The sequence below is a fragment of the Corapipo altera genome, unplaced genomic scaffold (genome assembly GCF_003945725.1).
Source record: "Corapipo altera isolate COAL_440 unplaced genomic scaffold, ASM394572v1 61, whole genome shotgun sequence".
Lineage (NCBI taxonomy): Eukaryota > Metazoa > Chordata > Aves > Passeriformes > Pipridae > Corapipo > Corapipo altera.
The window spans coordinates 5,582,986-5,596,250 of NW_020884910.1; the positions used below are offsets into that span (position 1 = coordinate 5,582,986).

A 13,265-nucleotide genomic window follows, 5' to 3' on the forward strand; every position below is an offset into this window, starting at 1 on the left:
TAAATAAAACTGTTCTGTGGACAGATTGGGTAAAATGAATACCCTGACATACCAAGTTTGAAAGGGACCTTGGCACTCAGATGTATAGCACTAGAAGAGTTACCATTACTTTGACTCCATGTTTCATTTGGGTTTCTTTGGAGGGAACATGTTGCCTCATGTAAAGCAATTAACTTTACTGGCTCTTTCTTTAAAACATTGATCTCTACACATGACTTTGCAAGGACTAAACTGAGGTAATATCTTCAAGTGGTACTACAATTTGCAGGTACTGATAGTTCAGGCAGGAAATAAGCACATTTGTGTGTGAGCTAAATGATGATTTGTTTCACAGTTTTTAATTGTAAATAGTTTGTGACTTTCATCAATAAGTTAGAATTTATTGCTAGAGATTATTCACTGAGTAGTTATAAATTGAATAGTCACATAACTCCAAATTTGATGGAAAAATAGAATTAAGTTCTAATTATTACACTCCTCATTAGATACTCTTCACCTACCAAGGCCTGTCCTAACCTTTATTTGCAGTGTATGCACTGTAGTACACAATCCTTTTGGATTTCAGTAAAGCTTTTGATACTGTCTCTCACAGTATCCTGCTGGACAAAATGTCCAACCCACAGCTGGATACTCATCATGTGGTGGGTAACAATTGGCTCACAGGTCTAGCACAGAGGGTAATAGTCAATGGGGTAACATCCGACTGGTGACCTGTCACTAGTGGAGTTACGCAGGGCTCCATCTTAGGCCCTGTGCTCTTCAACATCTTCATAACTGACTTGGAGGCAGGACTGGAGGGGATACTCAAAAAGTTTGCATATGACACAAAACTGGGAGGAGCTGTTGACTCCCTAGAGGCAGGGAGGCCCTGCAGAGAGACCTTGATAACTCAGAGGACTGGGCAATCACCAACCATGTGAAGTTCAACAAGGGAAAGTGCTGGATTCCACACCTGGGATGGGGCAACCCTGGATGTACGGACAGACTGGGGAATGAGATGCTGGAAAGCAGTGCCATGGGAAGGGACCTGGGAGTCCTGGTCCATGGCAAGTTGAATATGAGTCATCAGTGCCCTGGTAGCCAGGAGGGCCAACCATGTCCTGGGGGGCAGCAGGTAAAGCATCGCCAGCAGAGGGAGGGGATTGTCCTACTCTGCTCCGCACTGGTGAAGCTTCACCTTGACTACTGTGTGCGGTCTTGGGCACCACCATATAAGAAAGATATTAAGCTATTAGAGAGTGTCCAAAGGAGGGCAACAAAGATGGTGAAATGCCTGGAGAGGAAGCCGTATGAGGAACGGCTGAGGGCACTTGGTCTGTTCAGCCTGGAGGAGAGGAGACTGAGGGAGACCTCATTGCAGTCTACAACTTCCTTGTGAGGGGAAGAGGAGGGGCAGGCACTGATCTCTTCTCTCTGGTGACCAGTGACAAAACGCAAAGGAATGGCCTGAATTGTGTCAGGGGGAGGTTTAGGTTGAAGAAAAAGGTTCTTCACCCAGATAATGGCAGGGCACTGGAACAGGCTCCCCAGGGCAGTGGTCACAGCACCAAGCCTGACACATCAAGAAGCATTTGGGCAATATTCTAAGGCACACCATGTGACTTCTGGGGATGGTCGTGTGCAGGCTTAAGGGTTGGACTCAATGATCCTTGTGGGTCCCTTCCAACTCAGAATATTCTGTGATTCTGGTATTCTGTGATAGTCTAAAAACAAAAAATATTTGAGCAGTCTGTATAACACTCAACTGGAAAAAATCCAGAGACAGAAATGCTCATGCAGTATTTTAAGAATATGATTTACCTTAATATTCCTCTTGTGTCCAGATATCCCTAAATAACAATGGACTTTACTCTTTGTTATGCTGTCACCAGGATCTAGGGATCTAATGCAATTTATGAACAGTGTGTTTTTAGTTCTACTTTGCTCCTTCTGCATAATTAAAACATAAAATATGATGAACTAATAGATTTTAGTTCAAAATAAATGTTAACTGATAATGCTAGCAGAAAATACATGTGAAATAGAAGATTTTCCTAAATTTCAATTGAAACTAAAACTAAATCGCACTTATAAAAACATGTGGACCACAAGTATCAATCTCAAAGGCACATTTGATTCATTCACTTTCTGCTAGGATCTGTGTGTGTAGGGTTACTATAAATTTTTGAAATTATGTTGTGTGGTATTTGAAGAATCCAGTTTGAACAGGAGAAAGTTTCATGTTGTGATATAGTATTACCAAGACCCTAAAAGAAAAAAACTGTCCAGATATATTACACTGCTCTATATTTCATTTGACTGTTAGTCATGCCAGTTAGTTATTTAAAGTATTTCCTATGCTCTTATGTCAGCCCTAAAGACTGTGCATAAACTTCAAGCAAGTTAAAATAAGAGTTTCATTTATACATTGGAATTCCTGGTAATGGAATTCATCTTGGATTTCTGCCTTCCTAGGACTTTCTGGTATATAACAACACTCCATGTTGCAGGGGAAACACTGTTATTATTACTATGCACAGACCCAGCTCACATTTATCTGGGGAACTGCACAACCACCTGCTGCAAACACTTTGCCTCATGTGGATGGCAGGCTGCTAGAATTGCTGTTACTGTACATGTTTTTTACAAGTCATATGTAGCTGATGAACTCCAAATCCATATGTAGTCCAGGGAGAAGATTAAATACCTCCAGAGACCAAATAGCTCATCATTTACATCCTTTGCTTGATCTGCTGGAAAGAACTCCTTTTCTTCATTGTCTATAGCTTTAAACTATGCTGTTCAGGCACTTCTGGTCAACTATAAATTGCTTTGCCTGAATATCTGTCTATCTCTCCTTGTATGCATTTCATGACTTAAAGCAAGAATCTCAGCTTGAACATTCCCTTCTGAAAAGACAGAAAAGCAAGCTGCCACTTTCTGAGAATGCTGGCTATCCAGAAGCTACCTCAGAAAGCTACTGGAGAAAAAGGGACACTAGAAAACTGTGGTCTTCTTTGTTTTGTATTACTACTGTTCAAAAATACCAAAACATTAAGGGAGTATGAGGGAAGAAAATGAGTTGGGTGAAAGAAGGGAGACGAGGGCTGATAGAAAGTCACAAGGCACCCTCAACAACTGTAATTTCCACTGTTGGGGAGAAGAAATCCTGCAGAAGTCAAGAAGGAACGGAAGGGCTCATGCAGTGGTTTTCCCCTGTTGTCAATATTCATTGAAGGCTATACAGGCCACAGATTCCTCTCAGAAAAGACCTGCTTTGAAAGAGGACCTGACAGAATATCAACCAGTCATTGGCTAGTACCAGGAATGATGGTTCTATCAGGTGGCAAGAGAACAGCTTGTGGTTATGACCAGATGAAGGAAATAGCATAAACTAGTGGAGAGTACTGGAAGCACCAGAGAATTCTGAAGAAAATTCCTCAAGTCAGGAGGCGAGCCATGATAACAGTAATGAAAAGGTAGATTTCTGATTTGCATAACCTACTTAAGAAGGTGATCTGCTTTCTCAGCAGCTGAATTCATCCATGCTGGGACAATGCACTGTAAATTGGATGTAAAACAGTGGCAGTACCTCAGTAGTCACAGAGAGCAGAGAGCTATCCCAGGACCATGACTGGTGTGCCTTGCGGCTACTGGGCTTGCTTCCTGTCAACTCCTCATATTCTCAAGTTAACACTCCTTTATGTTTTGCCATTTTCTTTTCCTGTAAATCTGTGAGACTTCCATATTGTTTGAGAACCTTGACAGTGTAGTTTATCTTGGTAGGATTCTGAGAGAGTTCAAGTTGATGTTTGTTTTCTGTAGGAACTTAGAGAAACTGAACTCTTCTTCCAGTCAGTGCTGGGCATAAGGGCTACACATGTTGAATGCTTGTCCATATTTAAGGTTATCTCTATAAAGGGAAAAGGCATATAAATTTAGTTGCAGTTTTGATGTCAAGGAATGAGAAATTAAATAATTAAATTGGAAAAACTGTTCATAATTTTGACAAAAATGCAATTTTTGCTCCCCCCCCTTCAGCAGCTCTCCCCACTCTCCACCAATAATAGTGTTCCAGCAAAATTTTTCATACTAAAAATAAGAAAACAAAAATAACAAAGAAGAGGCAGAAAAAAGTGTTATCCAAATTGGGTTTTTATTTTTCGTCGAGAAATACGATTAATGTAATAAAATAAAGATGATTTTAAGTAATCTCAGAGTTTTTACTAGTACTTTAGAGAATATAGCACTCTAAATTATTTTAACACTGTGGTATTCTAGTAATATGCAGTGAGGTTTTTTTGGCCACGATTGTTAGACTGTAAAGTGCTGTGATTTGCTGAAAAATATATCTTTTCAAGATTTGCTATCAGAATAGATTCTTTTCTAAAATGAGGTTCAATTCTTTGACAATGCCACTTTCAGTTATTCCATTCTCTTTCTTATGTTGCTTACATAATTTTAGAAGTGTTTTCAGGACTTTAGAAAAAGAGTTTTTCATAAATTGCGATTTGGGTGTTTTATTTAACACCTCTTGATTTGTTTTTTTATATTACATTCTATATCCTGTTTTGTGCTTTGAATACATTGGAAAAACAATACAATGTTACAGACTAGTCTGGCAGAATAGAAACACCTTTTTGGTATCAATTAATGTTTTTTACTATTTCTTATAATGATCAATGAGATTCATATTGTGGTTTGCTGCTAAGAATGTGTAATATCCTCATTTCTGACTTTCTGTTAAGTGATCAACACTGACCAAATTCTCAGGTCTCCATTTAATTGGGTTCCATGTTATCTCAGTCAGACTGACAACCTGATTAAATTTTGTCAGAAGCACTTCATCCTGGCACAAATTACTACAACCCCTACCTTCTTAAGAAGACAAACAGCCTTTCTTTCTGGCTTATTGACTCTTTTTTGTAAAGGCATCAAAGGACATCTTAATTTGCTTGTGGGATATATGACTAATGGAATCATATAATAGAATGCCTTTCATCCCCAGTGAAAACTGCAGTATGAGACTTCATTGTTTTCTCTTGAAGAAATCATTATGTAATTTCAGTACTTACTGAAATGGAAGATGTTCGTTAAAAATCTGAGTCTTGCTTCAAAACTTCCAAGCCCCAAAGTCAAGTTAATATTTTCTGTAAAAGTGAAAAGTCAATAATATATAAAGCAGTTTGCATTTAATTTACATAATGTAAAATCAAAGTGCCTCAGGGAAGTGCAGAGTTTTCTGAGAATATGAAAATCGTATGGCTTTGTTTGGTGAAACCTAGCAATATATTGTATTAAAATGCCTAGTAACCCCTATGCTCTGATAGGTTTGTTACATATCTGGATTGTCTGTAAGGGAATAGCGTTTTCTTATAAGCTCAGATATTGTAGTAGGTTGTATTTCGTAATGTCTAGTAACAGTTTGGGTAAACAATGAAGACTGATAGGGTAGTTTTCTTTGTGGAAGAAAGAACATGCAGATTAATTTCTTATCTGGCTGTCCCATAAATTTGTTCAAACAAAATTAAATTATTTAAGAGGAATTAGCTGAGCTTAGGAAAAAAGGAAAATTTGTGGTAATTTTCTTCATTCTTTAGCAATACCTAACTCTCTTTTGGTCCTTCATATTGTGTATACAGACTTAGTACCAACTGGTGTCTGGGATTTCAGATAGGCCAGCAGGAAACTGAGTCGAGTAACTTATGGCCCAACTACTTATTAGTAGTTAATACTGTAGTCCAGTTTTTCTTTCTGTAGGACCTTGCTCTTAGAGCATTATATTCTTGAAATATTTAACCTAAGGCAGGCAAATAGAGGACATGCGATATCTGGGAATTTAGGCACCCACTTAGTCTGATGGGGAGATCATAACCTAGAAGCAAATTTCGAAAAAGAGAATCACATATTCACAGAATATACTGAGTTGGAAGGGACTCACAAGGATCAGAAAAAGCAACCCAAAGCAGTCTCATATCGTGTCTGAGATGATTTTGAAACTTTATTCATAATCAAGGTATTGGATTCAGTCTTGAGTATCAGAGACCAAGTTTTCTGCAGTACCCCATACTGAAAAATAATATTGTCCTAGGTGGACTTGAACCTGCTTAGCCTGATGACACAACTGCAAGCATTTGGAGTAGCAGCTTTCAAGTCAACTAGGGTTCACTTTGTAACAAGAGTTTTTTGTCAGTTCCTAGAATAGACACATTTTCAACACTTTCAAAGTCAAAAGTATTTTCTCTTCCTGTAATTTAATGGTTTACTACAAACAAGTGTTGAGCGAACATAAATGTGACGTAATTAAGAGGGTTTATCAACCAGGGAAGTTTTTTATGGGCTGGAACCTAACAAAGCATCCATATGCTTTGCAGTGCAAGAAAGAAAAGAAGAGCTAGTATAGAAATGAAAGAAAAAACTGGACTAAATATGAATTTAACCAGCAGTGTAGGAAATGGTGCACCTGAAGAGAAAGCAAAAGAATTAGAGTTGTTTAGTTTAAGGAGAAGAATCAGGACATACATGAAAAACAACTTTGCATTTGTAAAATTACAAAGTGAAAAGGGTAAATTATTCTTTGCACCTGTTATAAACAGAACAATAAAGCTAATAGCTTTAATTCCAGTAAGGAACATGTAGGTGTCATATACCTTCTGCAACTCTTTCTGTTGGACATGTTTTGATTTGACTGCACCCACAGTATAAGTACTATGTTGCTGCTTGAAGGCATTTTCAGTAACACATACTAAAATATAATTCCCGTTCTCAAAACAATTCTCTCAAAAAACTTAGTTCTCTTTCCACTAAAGGCACTGGAATTATTGCCAAAATGAGACAACTAATGGTAAAATTTAGTCCTGTACAGGTGGATAGAACAGACCTTTATCATAATTAAGTCTCACTTGAAGCAACACTCCTCTCACTCTTCTATAATACATTCAGAAAGATTGCTGTACCACAAGAATGAAAAATTTTAAATATGTATGTTCTTAAATACTGTTTTTACTTTGGTAGTGGTGGAAAATGTTAAGAATGAAAAAAACCAAATCTATATATAAAAGCGAAAAATAACCTGCTTGTAGAAATGAATGATAAATATAATAACCTATGGCAAACCAAGCAAAATAACTGCTTTTTGTCAAAATTCACCAGTCTGTATCACAAGATTGGATTAAGTTTCAGTCTCTGTAGGTAGCATGCGTTCCATTGTATTTTAGTAGTAAATATTTTTTTATCTCATATAGATGTAGTTTTGCTTGAATATCTATATAACTAAAATATGAAAGAAACCCAAATCTACTCATTCATCATCTGTGAAAACTTTTATGTATTATCATGAGAAATTGTCACAACATCTTTCCAAGATAATATAGCATCGGTTCATCATTTTGTAAGAATAATATGAGTGTGTCTTCTATGGTAATTCAGTTTTGATAAATGCTTTTATCTAGGGCACTACTCTCCCAGATACCAAATAAATGAGTGTTTACTTGTGTGAATTATGGTGTTACACTTCTGTTGTACAAAACATGAATCTCACTGACATCCATTAACTTCTGTTTGTTCATCTAGAAAAATTGCTTACTCTAAGAAAGGAGATAAGAAAACCCAACTCGAGCGTCTTGGATACTATAAAAGTGCAATTTTTGTATCATGGAGATAAACTTACTTCAGTGCTCAAGTGATATGGCTCTTTTTCCCAGCCCTTAATATAGGCAGACAGGATGGCCCTGTTTTGTTTCATGTTCTCTTTTGTGATTTTTCTGGAGATGACCCCCCAAACTTGCACATTCTTCAGAATGCTGCACCTGCTGGGCATATTTTTCTCAAGTTATAAAATGAAAAGAATAATTATTTCTTCTGTAAAAGTGTTAAAAAATATTGTTTACATGACAGTCAGTCACAATTTTTTGATGTTTTCTTTTTTTCCTTTCCAGGATTACTTACTGCCATCTACCTTTCCAAAGTAAATGGCTGTATGTTGGAACAGAGAGGGGAAATACACACATTGTAAATATTGAGTCCTTCATTCTTTCGGGATATGTTATCATGTGGAACAAGGCAATAGAACTGTAAGTGCCGTTTTCTTTCATTTGTATCTATGGTCATTTTCATAGCTGTCTTAAGAATAATTTTAAAGAAATACTTGTTTTTACAAATATTACGAATCTTTTGAAAGCCTTTTATTTCAAGGAATGCATTTGCAGTATTAACAGGGCTTTTCCAGGACATTAGGAATTCAGATTTATGATAGAGACCACGTAACTGTATTTTATATAAAAGTTGTTTGACAATCTGTTTAGCTATGAGGTTCCATGAGATACAGCTAATCATTAATCTCCAAAATTCAGATTTTGCTATTTTTATGAGGGTAGCTTGATCACCATCTCCTCCATTCTATGAAAAGAATAATGAAGTATATTGGCACTAAGACTCTGTGGAGAGCTTTTCTTCATTGAACTGTGGGATCATTTAGATGAGAAGGGTCTGGAGGTCTCTAGACCATGTCTCCTGCTCCACACAGTGCCTATTTCAAAGTTAAATCAGACTCATCAAAACCTGATGAAGTGATAGGGAAGGTAATGAGTGCCTATTAAATGATAGTTCTCTGACAGGTTAAGCCAGGTTCCTGGTTATGAAAGGGTATGAAAGGGAGGGAAACATATAAAAATCTGGGTAGGATAAATCTATGCTTCCTGGAAGTAAAAACCTCAACAGAAACAAAAAACCTCTTTCTGTGATGTTTCCTCTGTGAAGTTCCAGCAAGAGGACCTGCTGTGAGAAAGCTCAAAGTACTTAATGTAGTTTCTGGAACATCTGCTTTATGTTGTGAGGGACCTGTAACCTCTGGTAGTAAACTGAAATTCACCAGTCTCAGTGAACCAAGAGAACAGGATCTAAGAATACAGTTACAGGTCTAGGGTTACAGGCTGTGGATCTAATTCTCTGTCCCAACCAGAGATCACACTGGTAACAACTGCAGTTCTCAAAAATTCTCCCTTTCCCTTTTCTTTCCCCACTATTATTACTGACTAATCACTCTGTCCACCAAGTTGATAAAACTGATGCCTCATTTTGTTTCCTCCCCTTTTCCCCCACCAAATTTCATAGGCACAGTCATAAAAATGTAATTTTACCTTCAAAGGAGAAAAAAAACAAGGATTCAAATGCAATCAGGATTCAGTCTACCGGTAAATCTTTAGTCCAGTTCTAAATTTTGTAACGTTTGTTCTACCCTTGTAAGACTTCCCTTACCTCTGCTTGGTAGTTTTGGCTGCAAAAATGCTGTTGGAAAATGTGGTTTAACCAAAACCACATTATATTCATTTTGATGAGTTTTTTGGGTCAGAAGTATCTTAACTATTTTTTCATTCTCACTTTGTTTTGAGGACGTTGACATATTAGAGGGGGTATTGATTCCTGTATTTTAAAATGCATATATATATATTACACTGACTAGGTAAATGATGTCTTTAAGATTTTGAGAACAATTTTTGGTTTGTGTGCATTTACCATTTTCTTTCCTCCCGAAATTAGGATGTTTCTATTCTGTATAGAAAAAGTCTTTGAGTTTTATGGACTGGAAGCCTTACACCAAATTTCACCTCCTAATTCTTTAAAAATTATTTGGGATAAATCTTTTTTTAATTTTTTAATGGCCACAACAAACCTTTCTCATGAAAACAGAATAGAATGATGCCTCTCAGTGCGTGGGGAAAAAAGGGCTGCTTTCTAGCAAGCTTCAGTACCGAGTTGTTGACATAGACTAGGTGCTGAGAAATAAGATACCTCTCTAGAACCTTTAAGGAAGCAAGCTACCTCTCTTAACTGTCCACTTTGTTTCATCTATGTAGGAGCATACCTAGATTTCCCAAAATTTTTCTTCCGTAAGTTGAGAAAGGTAATGGCAACATAATAGATAGGCCTTGTCACCTCAAGTACTTGGAGATGCTTCATGGTTACCGAAATAGATTCTTTTTCTAAAAAGCTAGTTTACAATTACTGTTTTGGTGGCAGTTCAGCATAGGTATTTATTCATTACTGCTTCTAGTTCTACCAGCCTTACAAGTATAATTTCATCCCTGTAAGCAATGTGCTTGCCTAAAAAGGCTGTATCCTCTCCCTTCAATCTCATCATGTACTTCTTGATATGGAATCAAGGACATCGTCCTTGCATATGTTACACAAGTAGACATGGAATCCTCTTTGTCTCCAGATTAATTTCTCTGCATTACAGTAAGAGACTGGTGGGAGTAATGGTGACGTTTACCACAGTAGCCGCCTTTTATAGATGCTGAAGTTGAAACTGGGTGACTTTTCTCAGTAAAGTAATTTGAACTCTCTCTGGTAATAAACTGTAATGTCTCTTCCAGTACTATTGCTTTCTGGCAGGTAAAATGGAACTTAGATTAGCTTTTAAAGGGAATGTTATGAACTTTAAGTGTACTTTATGATGATGAGCTTATGATAGTAGACTTTACTTTAGAATAGTACTGAGAAAAATTTTATTTTGGGCCGTGAATATGTTCTGACTTGATAATATTTTTTGATCTTCACATTAATTTCACACAATTTTCACGTTTTTCACGTTTTAGTAGTATAGAATCATAGAATAGCTCATGTTGTAAGGCTCCTCTGGAATTTTCCAGACCAACTTCCTGCTCACAGTAAGATCTGCTAAAAGACCAGGTTGTTCAGGACTGTATAAGTTCATAGGGCATTATGTTAGGTACTTTCAAAAATGAAAGAAAACAGGAAAACATATGTATATAAACTTCAGGAAAACCTGAAAACCTTACTATGAATGATGTAAGAGGCAATAGTGCTGGTAACATTGTTTTTAATTCTGAGATAGATTATATAATTTCAGAGCGTGAGATTAGTTTGAAGATGTTACTATTCTCTGTAAAGGTTGGAAGGAGAGAGTTCGCCTTGTGCACAAACATTTCTGTCGAACTTATTGTCAAGAAAAGACCAATAAAAGTCATTGTTCTCCTGCTATTTTCAAGTCTTCAGTTTAGATGGAGCGTTTATAAACAAAATATGTTCGTGTGTCATCCGTTCAAACAAGCCTGAAGGAGTTCATCCCTCTTCATGCAACTCTCAGCCAGCTCTTGTCTTTCTTACAAAACTCCTCATTTTCTATACTGACTTGTATCCACTTCTAATGAAATCTCTGTGAATTTTCATAAAGCAGTTTTAACTCAGTTGTCATTAGGATTTCAAGGCTTTAGAGTGAAAATCAATAAGAGATTGAACGGGTTAGTTGTTTTTAAAAACTGAAATGCTTTCACTTTATAATGTTAAACTACGTATTACCATACCTAAGTCACTGTAAAAACAGATTATAGCTCATTTTGTAAGAATACAAAAAAACCCCAGTTGAAATTCCGGTTCTCTGAGTTCTTTAGAACATGGTTGAAGAGGACCTCCACATATGTTGCTAACACTGTGGGCAAGGTAACCTGGAGAGGTATTCTGATACCTGTGTGGCCATTTCCACCTTTGGAAAACACCTATAAGTTGCATTCTAGACTTTCATCATGGACCAAGTTTGTCCCTTTAAGGTCATGATGACATTGCTCAGTAAGCAATATAATAGATGGTATTGCATAAGAGAAAAAAATTGGAACATAGAGAACAAATACAGCAATTCATTTTAGTCTGTTCATGGACTTACCAACGTTTCAACCCCACAAGGAATTTCATCACACTTCTTGACATTAATTCATTCCAGAGAATGTAACCTTCATCCTCAGGAAAAAAACAAACGTGAGTCAGTGAGGCCCATCAAATGACTGCAAGAATTGTTTTTATTACAGTGATTCTCTTACAGTGAAAGACTCAGGTGAAGAGGCTTGGTAGTTTGAAGACTTGAAGGAGAAACAGGTTTGGATGTAAAATTTTTAGATTTTGCATATGATGCAAGAAATCTGATCACCTTGTCCTGCATGGCTACTTTGACTTACAAAGTTGGCTTTTGGTACAGGTTTTTTTGTTACCATTTGTGATTTTATTGCCTACTTTTGTATCAAAATATACTGAAAGATCTGTATAGCACTATATTTTTGAGTGATGGTGGTTTTATGACCTGTTTAGAAGCATCTACTAGAGATATATGTCAAAAAGATGATTGCAATACCTATTTTATCCTAGGGACTATTGTCTTCTCAAGTAGGAGAGATTATTCAGCTATCTTAAACAATGTCTAATGTTAGTCTAATGTTAGTGAGAAATTAAGACCTGAATAGACTAATAATGCAAAGGAAACATTAAATTTTTTTTAGAGTGTTTTCAGTGCTGAGTCATAACTGATTCTAGAAGATACAGCAAAAATTTCTTTCTAAAATCATGCGCACTCTCTATGTCTCAGTGGACCTGACCTTGTCCAGAGCTGAAAAAGGGCACAAGCATATGGATACCAATTCTTGTCTCAGGCATTTCTATCATCTCATGCATTATCACTGCTTCAGACCACACTGAAGCACCTTTTCACCTAAGAATGAATAACTCGAAACTTTTTCACTGGTCATTTCTCTGTCATGTAGCAGAGCTAGTCCTTTGCCAGAGGTGTTAGAGGCTCATAATACTGTTTGTTTTTCTGCTGTCTAATAAGTGAACAGTTTCTCTCTTTTTCCTCCTAATGTTTGGAAACAGACCTGCAACAGAAAAATAGTCAATTAGCCCAGCATGTCTCCATTTACTCCAACTACAGTGAGATTGATTTTCACAGCGGCATCATACATTTTGGAAGTTCATCTGGTGTTGGAAAGGAAAAGAAGGTCTTAATATGAGTCCACTGAACTCCAAAAATGAAAAGTCTGTATTATAAGCCCCCAGGAAGATTCCAGTGTTTGAACACTCCACTATCTAATGAATGAATAACTGAAAGTAGGCAAAATTTTTGGAATTTGAAGTATCAAAGAATTGGGCAAATTAGAACCCAGTTATGACAGAGCCGTAAGGTGGTATTTCCTTTCCTAGCCCTTTCTCTGCTATCCCCATTTCCTACACTGGTGACTCAGAGCCAGCAGTTCCAAAGCAGTGAGGGAAAGCAGCGCACAGGAGGAGAAGTAACAGTCTAGAAGAATCTGCCACCCTTTCTGTGTGCAGACCCAAATGGATGCAGTTTTTAATATAAAAAAAAAATACGTTACAAGGCATCCTTCTGGATATTTTAGAAAGTGTGTCTAAGACTCAGAGTTGCATCTTGGGGTTGAACTGATTCTTACTTACTTCAGTTCCCAGCTTTGATTCACAGTATGGCAATGATGAATCTAACTTAC

General features: G+C 36.9%; 1 protein-coding gene across 9 annotated transcripts in view; it reads left to right on the top strand.

Moving 5' to 3' along the window:
* The window catches only part of STXBP5L (syntaxin binding protein 5 like), a 193,951-nt gene that overhangs the window by 83,168 nt on the left and 97,518 nt on the right, over positions 1–13,265 (top strand). For all 9 annotated transcript variants that reach the window (XM_027653282.1, XM_027653283.1, XM_027653286.1 and 6 more), the window contains exon 5: positions 7,917–8,051. In XM_027653282.1, the coding sequence (XP_027509083.1) occupies positions 7,917–8,051 (135 nt within the window). The remainder of the gene's footprint in view (positions 1–7,916; positions 8,052–13,265) is intronic.